Source organism: Corylus avellana, chromosome 2, assembly GCF_965113065.1.
Source record: "Corylus avellana chromosome 2, dhCorAvel1.hap1.2, whole genome shotgun sequence".
Lineage (NCBI taxonomy): Eukaryota > Viridiplantae > Streptophyta > Magnoliopsida > Fagales > Betulaceae > Corylus > Corylus avellana.
The window spans coordinates 6,528,206-6,543,391 of NC_142491.1; the positions used below are offsets into that span (position 1 = coordinate 6,528,206).

Here is a 15,186-nt window from a genome sequence, read left to right on the forward strand (position 1 = left end):
CTTTTCTAGCCATCAACAAAAGATAATGCTTTCTGACAACTGTAAGTGGCATGCTATCAAAAGACATTCCATATAATTTTGCAGAACTAACCAGCATGCATTTGCCCTAGTTATGTCACAGCGATTCACAACCACAATAAAGAAAAAAAGAATATACAAGCAAAATGTGTGAGCCACAGAAGATATAGAAGCAACTCAATATGAACAAAGCATGTTATGGTCTTCAACTTGGAAGAAATGCAATGGTGTTATTCAAATTTTGTTTGAATACTTTCCTGGACCAAGGATAAGCCTAAAATATTAATTGAACTTTAAGTAATACCAGGGTGAAACTACAAAAAAAAGAATCTCCAAAACCAGTCATATATTCAGAATCCTAACAAAATCAAGATCTTATCATAAGAGACTATGTTTATGATAAGCATACAGCACAACAATTTCTTAATGAAGTTTTCAGAATATTAGTTAGTGGCCAAAGTCACATAATTGGCATGTATGTATCTGCCAAGACTTAAAGATATTAAGTAGTACCGCTCTTTCACGCATCAGACATATTACATATTAAATCACACACTCAACATTCATCACCATAAGGATACAGACCAGTCAACCTTCAAACAGAGATACATAGTTATATTGAACATACTACTTGAAACATGCACGGGCACAATTTTTCTAGGGTCTTCCATTATAATGATGTTTGAGGTTCCACAATCCAAACTTGATAAAGATCCCAAAGGCTGACAATAAAAGAAAACCGAGGGGTTACCAGTAAATCCATATATTTATGCATGGAAAGCATATCAATAGGTGTGGAAGAGATGAAGGAAGGAATTACCCTAATAGAATTCTGAAAAATATCTCCATTCATTTAGAGGCTTCAACCTCCATAGCTCCACCATCTGCAGGCTCATTGTTTGAAGCGTTCTCTGAAGTGTCTATGCAAGGACTGCTTTTAAACTGATCGGCATGTTGGGACTCAGCCAATGGGCAAGAATTGTTAGATCCCTGGTGAGGAAAGTTATGTTTACTCTTTGAACTCTCTAGCAAGTACCCCATTGGCAAGTTCGCTAAGCCTGCTGCTTTGCGTTCGCACGGAAGCTTTGCGGAAATAGGTGATTCAGGGGTATCGGGATGTTTTCCTGGCGACTCCAAAGGCCTATGAAAGAGCAAATGAGCCACAGTTCGGTCTATGGGATTGGTCTCTGTTTCTATCTCAGGCATCCCTGAATACCTGCAATACCATATGGTTCAGGTAAGGAAAATATCAAAATAATTATAAGTTTGGCATCTAACACAAAAAGGTTGTAACTACACCATAACTAATCTGCAATGTTGATACTCTTAAGCATTCAACCCAAAAAGCTTAAGCTGGAAGGTGGAGAGGCCCAGTTAGTAAATGAACTTGTACAAAGGTATAACCTCACCAGTATGGTACCTTCTCTAGCACTTTATCCCACGTGGTAATCCAACAGATATAGAAACATGGATGCAAATGAGCCAAGCACATGGAGTCCAGTAACAAACAAACTGGGCTCTAATTTTGTTCTAGAGCATCCAACCCAAGAATTTAAGCTAAAAGGTGGAGAGATTCAACTAGTACATGAACAAGTATTAGGGTCCACGAGTAGCCAGTGTGGGACCTTCTCTATCAAATACCTTCTTCAATGCTCAAATAACATAAACTTAATGGAGATTTTAACTCTCAAGTGTAAATAAAGAGATGTGATTCACCAAAAGTTTAGAATAGGTGTTTGAGCAAGAACCATAGGATGCAGACGATGGAATCAATTAATGAATTCATTAAAGCGTTTATTTCAGAAAACTGGTGGGGGAACCAGGTACAGAATATGTCACATTCAACTTCTACAAAAAACGAGTTAAAAAAACGTCTTAAAGTGTTCTTGTAAATATCATTCAAACTTGTACTTTTATACTGACTAAGCTTGTCTCCTGCCTCAAGGCTTCTTGACTTTTGGGCACATAACTGATGGGTCATATAAGTCATCTCTCCCTCTCTCTCCAAACTCACACACGCACATAAAGCCTATGGCTCTCTTTCAATTTCTCTTTCTTGAATAATAATTTTGTATTATCTAACAAATCTTGCCCATAGTTTTAGTTAAAACTGGTACATTTATTTTCTTCCAATATCAATCACTTTCTCTCCATTCTAATAAGGTAATCAAAAGACTAATTCTTCTACCCGGCCATAAAAAATGTCACCTAAAATGTGGATTGGTGAGGTACATAGAATGAGTATGAGAATATGATTGTTTTTAATAAACAATGGGGGTAGGAGCATGCAAGATACCAATAGTTCTCATTAACTGCAAATTGGCAAGACTTCTCATTGTCTGTAGGTGAGTTATCAGGATATCTTATCAGGACTTAAATAATTTCATTATGTAATCATCATTCTAATTATCTATAAAGGGAAATAAAGATTCAAATGAAAAACAAAAGTGGGAGAAATAAGAATATACAGTTTCTCTTAGCGAATATACAGTTTTTCTCATTCTTAGCAAAGTCAAATTACCAACCACCTTTCCATCAGATGTCTACCTTTCCTTTTGACCCTAGTTAGTAATGCAGCAGTAACGTTCACTAAATCGAATTCTTTGGTTCATAATATTTATTTCATAAGCCAATTTAGTTTTAGTTTTTTTGTTTTGTTTTGTTTTGTTTTTTTTTTTTTTTTTTTTAAAAAAATCATCAACAACATAAGTACATGATAGTTAAATTGAACTGTTTCTATGTATAGAAAAGGAAAAAGAGGTGTCCAATTTGAAGATATAGACCATGATAACTGTATTAGGTGTACTAACCTGTTACAACTATTGATTTCTTCTTTTGCAAGGACTTCATGTTCATCCCTGCTACTTTTGTTGGTACTGCTTGTATCACTAGCATAATGCCTTTGCATTGCACTTTGAGCCAACCGGAACAAGCTATCCCGTATACAAAGTCTTAATTTCATGTCCAACTGTAGCAAAACATTGTTATCATAAGTTTGTAACTAGTCCAACTTACTCTGTGAGGAAACCAATCCCCTTGCAAGTCAAGCATACCTTTGAAATAATATCTTGAAGCCTGTAAAGTATTGTGTCCTCCACTGAATAATCATCAATTGCCACAGGGACTGTATTGGAATCATCTTGTTCGATAGGTGAGTTAGGATCCAGAGGAGGAAGAGCGTTTATATCTTCAACTTCAAGATCAGCCTCCTCAAAGTGCTGATTTTGGCTATCTGTGGGACCTATTTGAGTGATGGCATGACTGCTAGATGGGACTTGATTACTGAATTGTTTCTGTTGTTTCTGAATGGCAAACATTGCCTGCATTTGTTGCCGCCTCCTTAGTTTTTCAATTTTTTCTTGAGGTGTCATGGTCAGACGTTGCACAGGAGTTTTCACTGACTTGCTAACAGGATTTGCACCACCTGGAGAACCTTCATAAGCAGAAAGCAAAGGTTGATGCTTACGCTCAGCAGACTGAATGTGGGCAAGCACAGGCATGGTAGGATATGTATTTGTGACATTCCCGTATGCTGCTGGAGCCACAAATGGATTGGCAACATGCTGGTATTGCAAAGACCTGGGTCCTGGAATCTGCCTCTGTTGATTGAGCATTGAAGAGGGAGGAGACTGTAGCATGGAGGAAGCCACTTGGTTCTCAAATTGTCTAGACGAGTTTCCTGATGGAGACCAGGTACCATACAAATGTGGCAATGTCTTCTGCTCACTCTTCGCCTCTGGCTTTTTCCGACCTTTCGACAATTTTGTTTGCTTAGAAGCCTGTTATATGAATAAGAAATGAGAACAGTAGACAGACATTTCGGGTAAAAAAGGATTACAGAATTGGAAATTAATCTGAGTAACATAAATGTAAACAAAACTTGCAGTCATCAAAACGTATGATGTCAGGCATGCAGAAAGAAAAAAAAATAAAGACATGCATTAAAACACGATTCTTATACATTAGGAATACACCTTCCTAAGATGGAAATAATTAGTTTGAGCCACAAAAAAAAAAAAAATCCAGCATGGGGATATTACAAGCTAAATTGCACTACTGTTCCTACTGTACTAATTAATAGCACTTTTCCAGTCTTAACAAGAAACCAAATGAAGACTCTACTTCAGGCACTCTACATCATGAACATCATGCACTTGGCAGCCTACTCTAGGTTGTTTTACATCAGAATGTTTTCAAACTGCACAAATACCCAAATTCTACTAAGTCAGGTAACAGTTCTTTCTCAAACGTGCAATATCATCATATAGCACATATTTGGCTGAAGCTACATGAAGATGCAGATTTTTATTCAAACTAAAGGAAACTTTGGACCTAATTCGACGACTATAATCACCATGCTAGATCTCCACTTAGTTTCAGAAAACACTTGGATAATACATTTAGTAAAGCAGCATAAATGATATAATATATTCACTAGGAAGCCTATTGTCAGTTGACATTATTTTGCAGGCCCACCCTATGAGAACATTAATTGAGTAGTAATCTTGAATGCGGATTGCAGGCTCGATTAGGTGTTAAGTACTATACTATTATGAGGCTGAATTGGAAGTTCAAAAGAAACTTTACCTTATTTATAAACTCATTGGTGTTCACAACATTTTCAACAGCTGGGCGAGAGGTTGTTGCAGAGATTTTCCCCACCATGTTGATATCTGTCTGCAAGAGACAAACAAAAGTAATGTGATTTCTATGGTTCACTTGTTTAAGTGAAAAGCATTTTGCACTGCAAAATAACTTGTATTACCTGCTCCTTATCAATAGGCTTACTTTTACCTCCAGCATATTCCATATGACCTGAGATTGCATGTGCATTCTGCATATCATGAAGTGCCAGATCATTGATTTCCCCGTGGTCAATAGTAAATGACAGGTCATCGTGTTGCAAATATTCTGTTTTATTTTCCAATTGCTCAGATGCATTCCTTAGTTCTCCTGACACCAGACTTGGTGAATCCGCAGATGTGGGGAAGATTTTTACTGGGCAGTTAGCTACATCTTTAGAAGAAGACCATAGCTCATCAGCACCACCAAGACTCACATTGCCAAAAATTGGGTCTTCATTGCTGCAAAATCATCACTTGTGAGGATATTGAGTCAGATGGATAGAATACAAGTGAAAGAGGAAAATAATAAAGGAAAAATAAGTAAAGGAACATTATGAATCTTTTCACAGTTAACCAAGCTCTCCATGCTCTTCCGTCAAATGTTTTTATTGATCAGTTGCACTTTTAGCTTAAGCCATTATGTTACAAACTCCAAGAAACAGAAAACACCAATTATAAAATTGAAAAAAAAAAAAAATCGATATTGAATCAGTTGAATGAACTTTTAACAATAGTTCCACTTTTTGGAAGAAAAAAAGAATCCAAGCAAGAAAAACTGTCACATTAATTTCTATATTTCAACTTCTATTGTTTTCATTTCTACGGCTAAAGAACTTGGATGATTTGAGGCAAATGAGGGGGCCATGACATTTGGAAAATTCTCACGTTTTGTTAGATAACGTTAGTAACATAATTTTCTGCAGCATGGTCATTTGTCAAGTTCGGAAAAGAAAAAAGAGAGGAAAATAAAAATCCTCTTATCAGGACATTTTCAAGACAATGTCTTGATAAGAAAGAAACAGATATCTTCAATTACCTAAAAATTCGATCGAGATCATCAAAGCTTCCAATGTTAACCCAGTCATAGTCAACCAAATCACCTTGTTCTTTACCTTCATGGGTATTTTGAAAAATTTCAGCATCTTTATCATGTTGAGCTGTCCCTGCTTTCAAAATAAATTACATTAGAAATGATAAGATCAAATTACAAACTATGCCCCGTCTGTCGGTTGGGTACACACACACACGCATAGAATTTATTCCAATAATTGATATTTTTACTACCTCTCGATGAATTATATTTGCTACTTTCAGTTAAGTTGTTAGATACTTCAGTACCCATGGAATCCTGATCAGTTTTGGCAGCACTAGATAAGGACAAATCAGGCCACGAATCCATGCCAAATCCTGAAGTAGTAATATCTTCATTGTTGTCAAGGTCAGAGCTGCTCTCCAGCTTCCTTCCATGTAAACCAATTTTAGACCCCGCTGTCCTCTGCTCAGTAGGCTTGATGTTAGCAGCGTCTTGGTTCCATTCTTTCTTGTTGCGATAATCTTCACTTGCCTCAGGATAAGGCACAATATGGTCACCACTCTCAGCACCCTCACCCCATATTATATTTGAAAGCTGAAATTATACGTAGTTTAAGCATCACCATGACAAGAATAACAATGTCATCTAAACAGATACAAATTATTTGAGCAGTTTATAGAATAAATAATTGAAGAGTAAACAAAACTTTATGCGAGCAGTGCTGTATTTGTGCAAGCAAAAACAAAAAGTGCAGCAAAAGGCTATACTAGAGCATAAGTATACAATACTTCACGACCAACAAAGTAGAAGATGGTGACAGGATCTAAAATACTTATGCTGTGTTGTCATATCTAGAATTAATAGGTCCACTTCGTATTACATGACGAGTGAAGCTGCAACTCGATCATGCCAAATGGGGCTATATCTAAAAAGAGTCATGACACCAACAGTGTCACTTTTAAGATTACATGTGAAGTGGCAGTTCGACTTTTAGTACGAAATGGGAATGATGATGATGGTGCCCCAGTTTTTGCAATGATCTCATTTTTCAGTGACAAATGTATTTTACGATATATGCCAGATACAAGAGTAACACATCTTTCACCTTTGGCGTCTCTCAGAAAATAATTTCTTTAGGGCATTCTCACTTATAAAATATTAATAATAAAAAAAATCTTTAGGGCAAGATTTTCTATAACCTATCTATTGGTTCAGATTAAGTATCATAAAACCCTCTGGAGTTCTAATCTTTCTCAGTGGGTACCAACAGGAACTTAAATAATAATCGTAACTAAAAATGTGGACCTCAAATTTTTAGTTGGACATTGAAAAAACATGGCTGGTGTTAAAAGTTGTTTATGTTTTCAAAGATCAAAATTCAAAAACCTCCAGAAAGGCATGGTTCAAAAGTGTGATATTGCATGCTGTTTGAAGGAGCACTTTTTAAGCATACTTAAAAAAGTACGATCCAAGCTACTACCAAGGTGAGAGAGGACCCTGCACTAAAAAATCATCCCCATGGGCCATTGACTATGGTGGTGAAAACACATTTTATAAAGATAGTATTAACTGAAGAGCCTAGCAAAACCAAAGAAAATAGTATTAACTGAAGAATTGGATCTTTTTACAATAATTAATATTAAGGGAACGGAAGAGCAATTTCACATATCGTATGGAATTATTTCTGTAAAACATTGTGGACATTAATAAAGTCTTAATATTCACCATGATTCAAGCCAAACTTATCTGTATAAGTATCAGGAAAAAAAAAAATTAGCATTTGGTGAATTTGGGTTGTTGGAAGGTAACTTTCCATTTTTTTTTTTCATAAATAAATTTATAAGCGCCAGACGGGCATAAGTACATAGGACAGATACAAAAGGGAACCACTAAAGAAAGTAAAAAGAAAGAAAATAGAAGAAGAATAACAACAAATCTTGTCCTGAAATTGAGGATGTCAATGAATCTGAAAAAGAACCAAAACTCCAAAAGAAAGATGAACCAAGTCCTAATCAAATAAGGTCTCAATGAAACTCATTATGATGACCCTGTCAACTTGCCCTTGCCTTGGAAGTTGGAAGACCCTATCATTCCTCTCCTACTGTATGCTTCACATTAGACGCAATGCTCCCCAACCTATGGAAGACCCCATGGTGCCCCGTGGCTAGATAGACCAGAAAATTGCTAATCTGGGATTCATTTTAATGATAAACCTCATCAGCATGTATTAGAGAACTTTGTTCAACAACATAAGAAATTGAAGATAGATGGTGTCTAGGGTAAAAGTGGTTGTATGGAGGGGTTTAAGGAAAATTTGCCGTTCGGATGAACAGGATAAAGGTTTGATGAAATTTGTTATTCAGACGAACAGGATAAAGGTGTGATAAACTTTTTTACTTAGAAGAACTGATGACACTAGCTTTATTCAAAATTAGGTAAGATTTTCCAAAGACAACAGGAAGAAAGAAAACAGTGGCATGAATCTTGAATAACCAATGGACAGCCATGGAAGCAATTTATGTATAGGAAATAGAAGAGATCTTTAATGCAATCAAAACTAGAGATATGCTCTAGTGTGAAATTTGGGGGAAGTTTTTGAGCATACAATGGAGACCTATATGTGCATTTGCTGTATTGAACTTAGGCATAGAGATGTCAAATGCCTTAAGAACACAACAAGTGAATCAATAGTAAAGAGATAAAAGAGACAGATGTGGCTGCAAATCCCAATGAAACTGATGCGAGAAAAGATGGGTTAAAGGCTTGGAGGTTAGACATAGTGGGAAGCAATAAAGCATACAAATGGCTAAAGCCATTGTTGTGGAAAATGGAAAGACACCAAGTTGGGAAACTGTAGGGAAAAGTAAATGGAGAAGAAGATATCACCCTCCTTTCTTCCCGCCCCTCTTCTGTTCATTATCTCTTCCCAGTTGCTTTTTAGGACCCTCCTCTCTTCCTGTCTCTTTTTCCCTTAGATCAACGTGTTGAATCCTTGGAATCCATCAAATAAACAAAGAAAGAAGGAAAAAACACAACCTCAGAGTCTGATCTGAAGATACAATGAACTTCCTTAAGGAATGGCAGTGGTTGTGGAGACAGTGATGTCAGTACTGATGCAAGAATATTCTATTACACCATCGGGTGCGTCTTGGTCAAGTCTTTTTGTCCCTAAAAACACCAAAGCTCAATATGTTCCCTATGATTCCACTTAGTGCAATATTCCATATGAGATTTCTTCTGATAATTAATAAATTTCTTTTTTTATTGGAATATCACTTTCAGAAATTCTATTTCTCCAGTCCAGCCAATCCTTGTTCTTTCATGACGCTTTCACTCCATCAAAGGACTCTTCCCTGCACCATACAAACTAACTTCAACTCCTATTTTTCACATTGAAATACCATTTAAACCTAAGAGAAACTCATTACTGTCTTAAAGTCAAGTGAAATCGCGATTCTATTTCCAAGAGACGGACAAGTTCACACCATTGTAACATTCCCCACATTCAATCTCTTCAACAAGCAGCACCACCTAATGTTTTAGTTTCTGACGCTATTCTCGGCTTCTCGCCCTATTAATTTGGTGAACATCTATGTGGATTCTTTCGTTTAAAATTTTACTAAATATAAAGAAAAATCTAAAAATGAAAAAAAAAAAAAAAAAAAAATCCAATGGATTTTTGCTTGACTATTTACTATTCAAAGTTTTCGGCAGTAGCTAAAAGGGGCATAATTCTGCAAATTTTCTAATTCCTTTTAGCAAACAATGAACTTTTTAATAGAACATAAACGCATTTAGAACTTTGTGTTAATTCGTTGAACAAACAACAACCAAATCTATTTCAGCAGTACCACACAAATTCACAAATATTAGGAAAATTAAAAAAAAAAAAAAAAAAGAAAAAAAAAAAAAAAAGAAAGAGACCATTCCACAACAAGAACACAACAATCTGAACATAACCCAGAGAGAAAGTTCACATCTCAAGCTCAAATTCTCATACATACAGTCATTTCAACACTCACACAAGAAGAACCAACACATGTGCATAGATAAACAAATAAAAAATCTGGGACTTTGAAATTTTCTTTTTTCTTTTTTTTTTTTTAAAAAAAAAAAAAGAAAAAAGAAAAAAAGAATTGGGTTACCTCTTCGTCGTTCCAATCAAACATTGCTGAAAATCCCGGAGAAAATCTCTATTCCAATACCCAATTCATAGCCTCGCACGTTGATTGTCTTGCACATTTGCCAAGTCCCCCAGAAAGAAAATTACAGAGATAGCATCAAATTTCCAGACCAAAGCCACGTGCAGAGCCTACAGAAACCGAACACAGGCAACCAACAACAGGCAAAGAACTTGCCTTGTACTTTCTGTAAATTTGTTGTTCTTTCAAACGGCAAGCTAAGATGTTTTTTCACAGTAAAATGGAGTTTTCCAAAGAGTCACAGAGTCAGAAAAAATGGTAGTGGTGGGGCCACCGAGCACGTGATGTCACGTGCGTCGTGATTGGTCGACTGTGCGACACGTGTTAATGCGTATCTGAATTTGTGGTTAGGAGAAGGCGATCTAATGCTTAAACGTGATTGGGCGAACACAGATTTGAATTTCATTTCATTTGGGTTTCATTTGGGTGGTGGGCCCCATGGGTGGATCTCGATCGTGGTGGAGGTGGTTTTGGAGGTCGCTCTCAGGTGGGCCGATAGTGGGCCGAGAGTGCTGCGTTGAGTGCAATGTTTATCCAAGTTGTTTGGACACTAGGGTTGGTTTTTTGTGATTATTTATGTGGGTGATTGTGCCTTTGTGCCCATGCTCGTGATTTTTCTTTTGACTTTGGCTTAGACCCTATAATCCTACCTTTATTCTTTCTTTGAGAAATATTATATATTGACACAATTGTTTTTTTTTTTTTTTTTTTTTTTTTTTTTTTTTTTAATGTTGATATGAAATTATGAATCATATGATATTGCAATCAGCTCTTGGATTAGAAATCAAATACTGATTAACAATGTCATATTAGTAAAGTAGAATAAAAGTGCAGTGTGTAGCATTACTCATATTCTTTTTTCTCAATCATAATTGATTTAACATTTAGTTAAGCAAATTCAAATGAAAAAAATTGGCCATCCAATAATCATGATTCTCTCAATTTCAAATGAAATGGAAATGATTCATGTTATGGTCCAAATTATATTTTACAAATTTAATGTTATATATGTTGTTATGTCATTTTAAAATTTTGAATGAATGATGTAACAAAACAAAATCTTGACCGTGAAATAAATTTTCTATATTTTCACTTGAAACGAAAATGATCATATTCTATTGACCGAGGCCAAAAGGGTGTTTTTCTTAGTGAACCTCAAATATTTCCTTTCTACTCATTTTTCACGGAAGGATTAAAAAAATCAAATCAAATGAAAATTGTTATAGAAATCTTGATGGGAAAAGAAAGTGAGAGATTAGACAAAAAGAGTAAAAGAGACTATTGTGATTCTAATCATAATGACATATGTACTTTATGCTTATTATTTTCTATTATTTTCAGTCTCATCACTTAATCAGTACTTTATAGTAAGCATTTAGGATTCTGTGTAACATTTTTCTATAAAAATATCAAAAGACAAATATAATATATTATATAAAATTCAATTTCTTTAGACCTAGTTTGGAGAAAAATATAAAAAATTCAAGCATTTTTAATATATTTTATTATTATTAAAAAAAAAGAAAAAAAAAAAGAAGTGTTTCTCACGTGGTCTAAGTTAAAAGACACAATACAATTTTGTAGACTAAATTAGGAGAAAAAATTGTCCTAATGTATTTACATTTTCTCCAAAAATTTTAAAAAGTCATTGCTACCAAACAACTTCAAGGGGTGGGAGGTGAGGATTTTTTAAACTGAGGGCACTTGGCAATTATGTAAGTGTTAACTTCTAATTTTGTATAGCCTCAAATAAGAAAATCTATTTTACGGTTAAGATTTTGTTTTGTCGCATCTAAATTATTTTAAAATTTTAAATGATGTGACAATATTTATACTTTTAAATCTGTGAAATCTAAATTAAGCTATAAAATAACTATTTTACTTGAACGGGAGAGAATTTGAGAACTAGAAAGCTTTACACCTCAATACATTATCATACTTCATAATGATGGACTGATGGAGTGTTCTTTTTCTTTTTATGATAAAGCATAGATGCACCTACATCATAGGGTAAAATATGAGTATTCAATGTTTACATACTTTAATTATTAGGTAGTGAACACTTTGGTTCCAAAAAAAAAAAAAATGTAGTGAACACTTTGCAGCAGGAGGAACATTTAAATATATATTTTAATTAAATCAAAACAAAAATATATATATTTTATTCAATGTGGTTTTTCTTTTGGGCTCGGCCCACTTTTTTTTTTTTTTCTCAGGCTCTTTTTGGGCTATTAGTCTGTGACACTTTACAGATTGTTTGGTGCAAGGAAAAAAAAAAACAAAAAAGGAGACGACTCCACTGGGGATCGAACCCAGAATCTCTGGTTTCGTAGACCAGCGCCTTATCCATTGGGCCATGGAGTCGCTGTTGTGACAATAACTTAAATTTTTTGATCAAATCCATTTATAATCTAATTCTGCCTTATTTGTCTACATCCGATTATACAACCAGTCTCAGGCCTTCAGCCAAGATCAGTAAGAATTTTGTGAACTCCTAATTATATGTTTGTTTTTAAGCCAATTTCTAGTGATATTCTCACGTTTGTTCATGCTTTTTAGAACATACTTTTTATTTTTTATTTGAAAAAACGTTTCAATGTAATATAAAAATGAAAGTAGTTTTTGAACGTTTTATGTTTTGATAAAAGAAACAAAAGAGAGAAGGGAAATTCTTTTATCAAACAAAGTCAATACTTCTAGGGCATACGGTATGAAAATTTTCTTATATATATATATATATATATATATATTTTGGCTAGTAAAAATTAAGCTTGGCCTTCGTTCATGTTTTGGCTTTCCCCAATAAAAAAAATCATGATTTCGCCTTTAAAAAAAAAAAAAAAAAAAGTGATGAAATCCATAAACCAGCTTTACCAACCTTTGACCTACCCAATATTATTAGGCCGAAAAAACACCAAGCAGAGAGCACCAAATACGGCCTGCATATAACGAGCAGCTGGGCCAATTGTATTGATGAAACCACGATTATCAAATAATTTTCTTTTCACTTATTCACACCCATCTCACTAATGGAGTTTGTAAACAATTGAATGATTGATGTCTCTAATGTTTAATTTACTAAATTGATATTTGTTCTTAGAGAACGTGATTTTTATATATATTTTTAATAAGATTAACGTAACATGTATTTCACTCATTCATTTTTAGAAAATATATGTGATAATCACGTGTTCTAGAGACAAATATTAATTTAATAGAATAAATAAATTTCTCAAATCCAATTTAAAAAGAAAACCTCGTCTCTTATGTTAGCTGCACAATTAAGAAAAAGATGCTTCTTCCCATTTGAGTTGGTTAGGATATTGAGTTAAAAAATAATTCAATATAAGTAATGATATATACCACACTACTATCTCATGCGACCCCCTATATTTTGATGACGTTGAAGCATCGCATTCTAGGCGTTGCCTTTTAAAAAGTGACTTTTTTTGGTTAGAAAAAAAAAAAAAAAAAACATGACGCTCAAATAGTGACACTATTAAGGTGTCACTATTTGAGCATTTTTTTGTAGTGTCACTATGCCGACGTTGCATTGTCAATCCATCATTGATTATTTTTATTTTTTCATTTTCTTTTAAAGATGACTAATCTAAGAGTGAATTGACAAGACTACATAACCATAGTGAAATAGTGATGAAATGATGGTGTGCTATATAGCATTACTTATTCAAAATATTATTAACAATACAAAAAATTTGATTTTTAATGACTACCCATTAGTGACTTGTTAAGGCCCAAAAACATCACTAATGGGGTGGTGACGTATCAATAGCGACGTGATTGGCAGGTCAAAAATCATGCGATTAGAAAAGGACTTTAGTGATGTGTGAAATTGAATAATTTGAATTGGTGACGTGATGTTTTTGACACGTTGTCACTTTTTTTTTTTTTGGTGACGTGCCAAGTTTAACACGTCACCAATTGATGACATTTGAAAAAAATCTACATTGTAGACATGTCACTAAATCCATTTGATAAAAATAAAAAAAAAATAATAATAAAAAAAACACATACACTATAGACATGTCACTAAATCCCCAGTTTTGTTGTAGTGTAAGTGTGTCATCAAGCACCATAAATGAACCTTTATGGATGATCATCTTCAAAGATCCCCTTTTATTTTTAATTAATATTCCAATTTCATTGTAATTAAGCAAACCTAAATGTTTAAGGACAATTTTTTTTTTTTTTTAAAAAAAAAACTGGGTTGAAAAAAAAATTAAATTAACATATATTCTTAGAGCATACGATTCTTACTTGCATCTTTAATATGCACGTGATAATCGCATGTCCCTTAATCCTATTAAAAATATATGTAAGAATTACATATTCTAAAAATAAATACCAATTTAATAACCTACATCAAAAAAAAAAAAAAAAAAAAAACTTTAATAACTTAATTTGAAAAAAAAACTTTATCAAATGCCTAATTACGCTTTCCCGTGCCTTGGTTTCCCTTATTTGAAAAAAAAAAAAAAAATGAAAAAAAATTATATCCATTACGCTCTCTCAAAGTCTCTCTATTCACTTATTCTTTCAAACACTCTAATACTTGAGTATGAAAGTGTCCCAAATCTCTCAAAGGCCGTCGGTTTTTCAACGACTTATCACCAATCCGACACTTAATCACAAAAGTCTCTTGTCACTAATTTCAAACCAACCCAAGTGACATCTCCCTACTGGCTCGATCTCTTTGGTGGTCTGGATTTAGAAGAGGACAAAGAGGTGGGTGTATATATATATATTCATTTTATTTATTTTCTACCATATAAAATTGTGATGACTCAGCACTCTATACCTTCCTAGGTTAAAACTGTGACATTTATTATAAAACCTAGGACCTTCGAAAGTACATTAATTAAAAAAGAAAAAAGAAAAGAAAGAACAGACTGCTCAAAACGGTGAGTTTTTAAATAATACTTTGAAAAAGACATTGGGTGGTCTCAAGACCATCTTGTCTCTTTCAATTTTCTTTTCCTCGTTACGATGTTGGGAAAAACAATGCTTTGATGCTTAATTTCTATTGCTTGTTCCGATCCATCCGTAGAGTTGTTGATTCACAACTAAATGTAATTAATTAGTTAATTTTGCCATCGAATCAACTATTTTCAGTGTGAACAGAATTAACAGTATAATTAATTAACACTTATCTCAAAAATTTAAATTGATAAAAAAATATCAATTTAATAATTGAATTAATATTCTAATAAATATGCACGATTGTCTTGATTCATAGTACAATGTGAATATATATTGGACGTCCTATATACATATATAATTAATATGC

At 33.9% G+C, this 15,186-nt stretch overlaps 1 protein-coding gene and 1 non-coding gene across 2 annotated transcripts; both read right to left on the minus strand.

Moving 5' to 3' along the window:
- Positions 1 to 347: 347 nt before the first annotated feature.
- Positions 348 to 10,102, minus strand: LOC132163958 (agglutinin-like protein). Its single transcript, XM_059574349.2, has 9 exons — positions 9,822 to 10,102; positions 5,928 to 6,270; positions 5,680 to 5,806; positions 4,784 to 5,102; positions 4,606 to 4,695; positions 3,072 to 3,797; positions 2,829 to 2,986; positions 839 to 1,234; positions 348 to 740 (listed from the first exon to the last, which is right to left on the minus strand). Exons 1-8 carry the CDS (start codon positions 9,843 to 9,845, stop codon positions 868 to 870), a joined length of 2,154 nt encoding a protein of 717 aa, XP_059430332.2. The 5' UTR covers positions 9,846 to 10,102; the 3' UTR covers positions 348 to 740; positions 839 to 867.
- Positions 10,103 to 12,169: 2,067 nt separating this feature from the next.
- TRNAR-ACG (transfer RNA arginine (anticodon ACG)) lies at positions 12,170 to 12,242 on the minus strand. Its single transcript has one exon. It is a non-coding gene; the product is annotated as a tRNA-Arg (tRNA).
- Between the last annotated feature and the right edge of the window lie 2,944 nt (positions 12,243 to 15,186).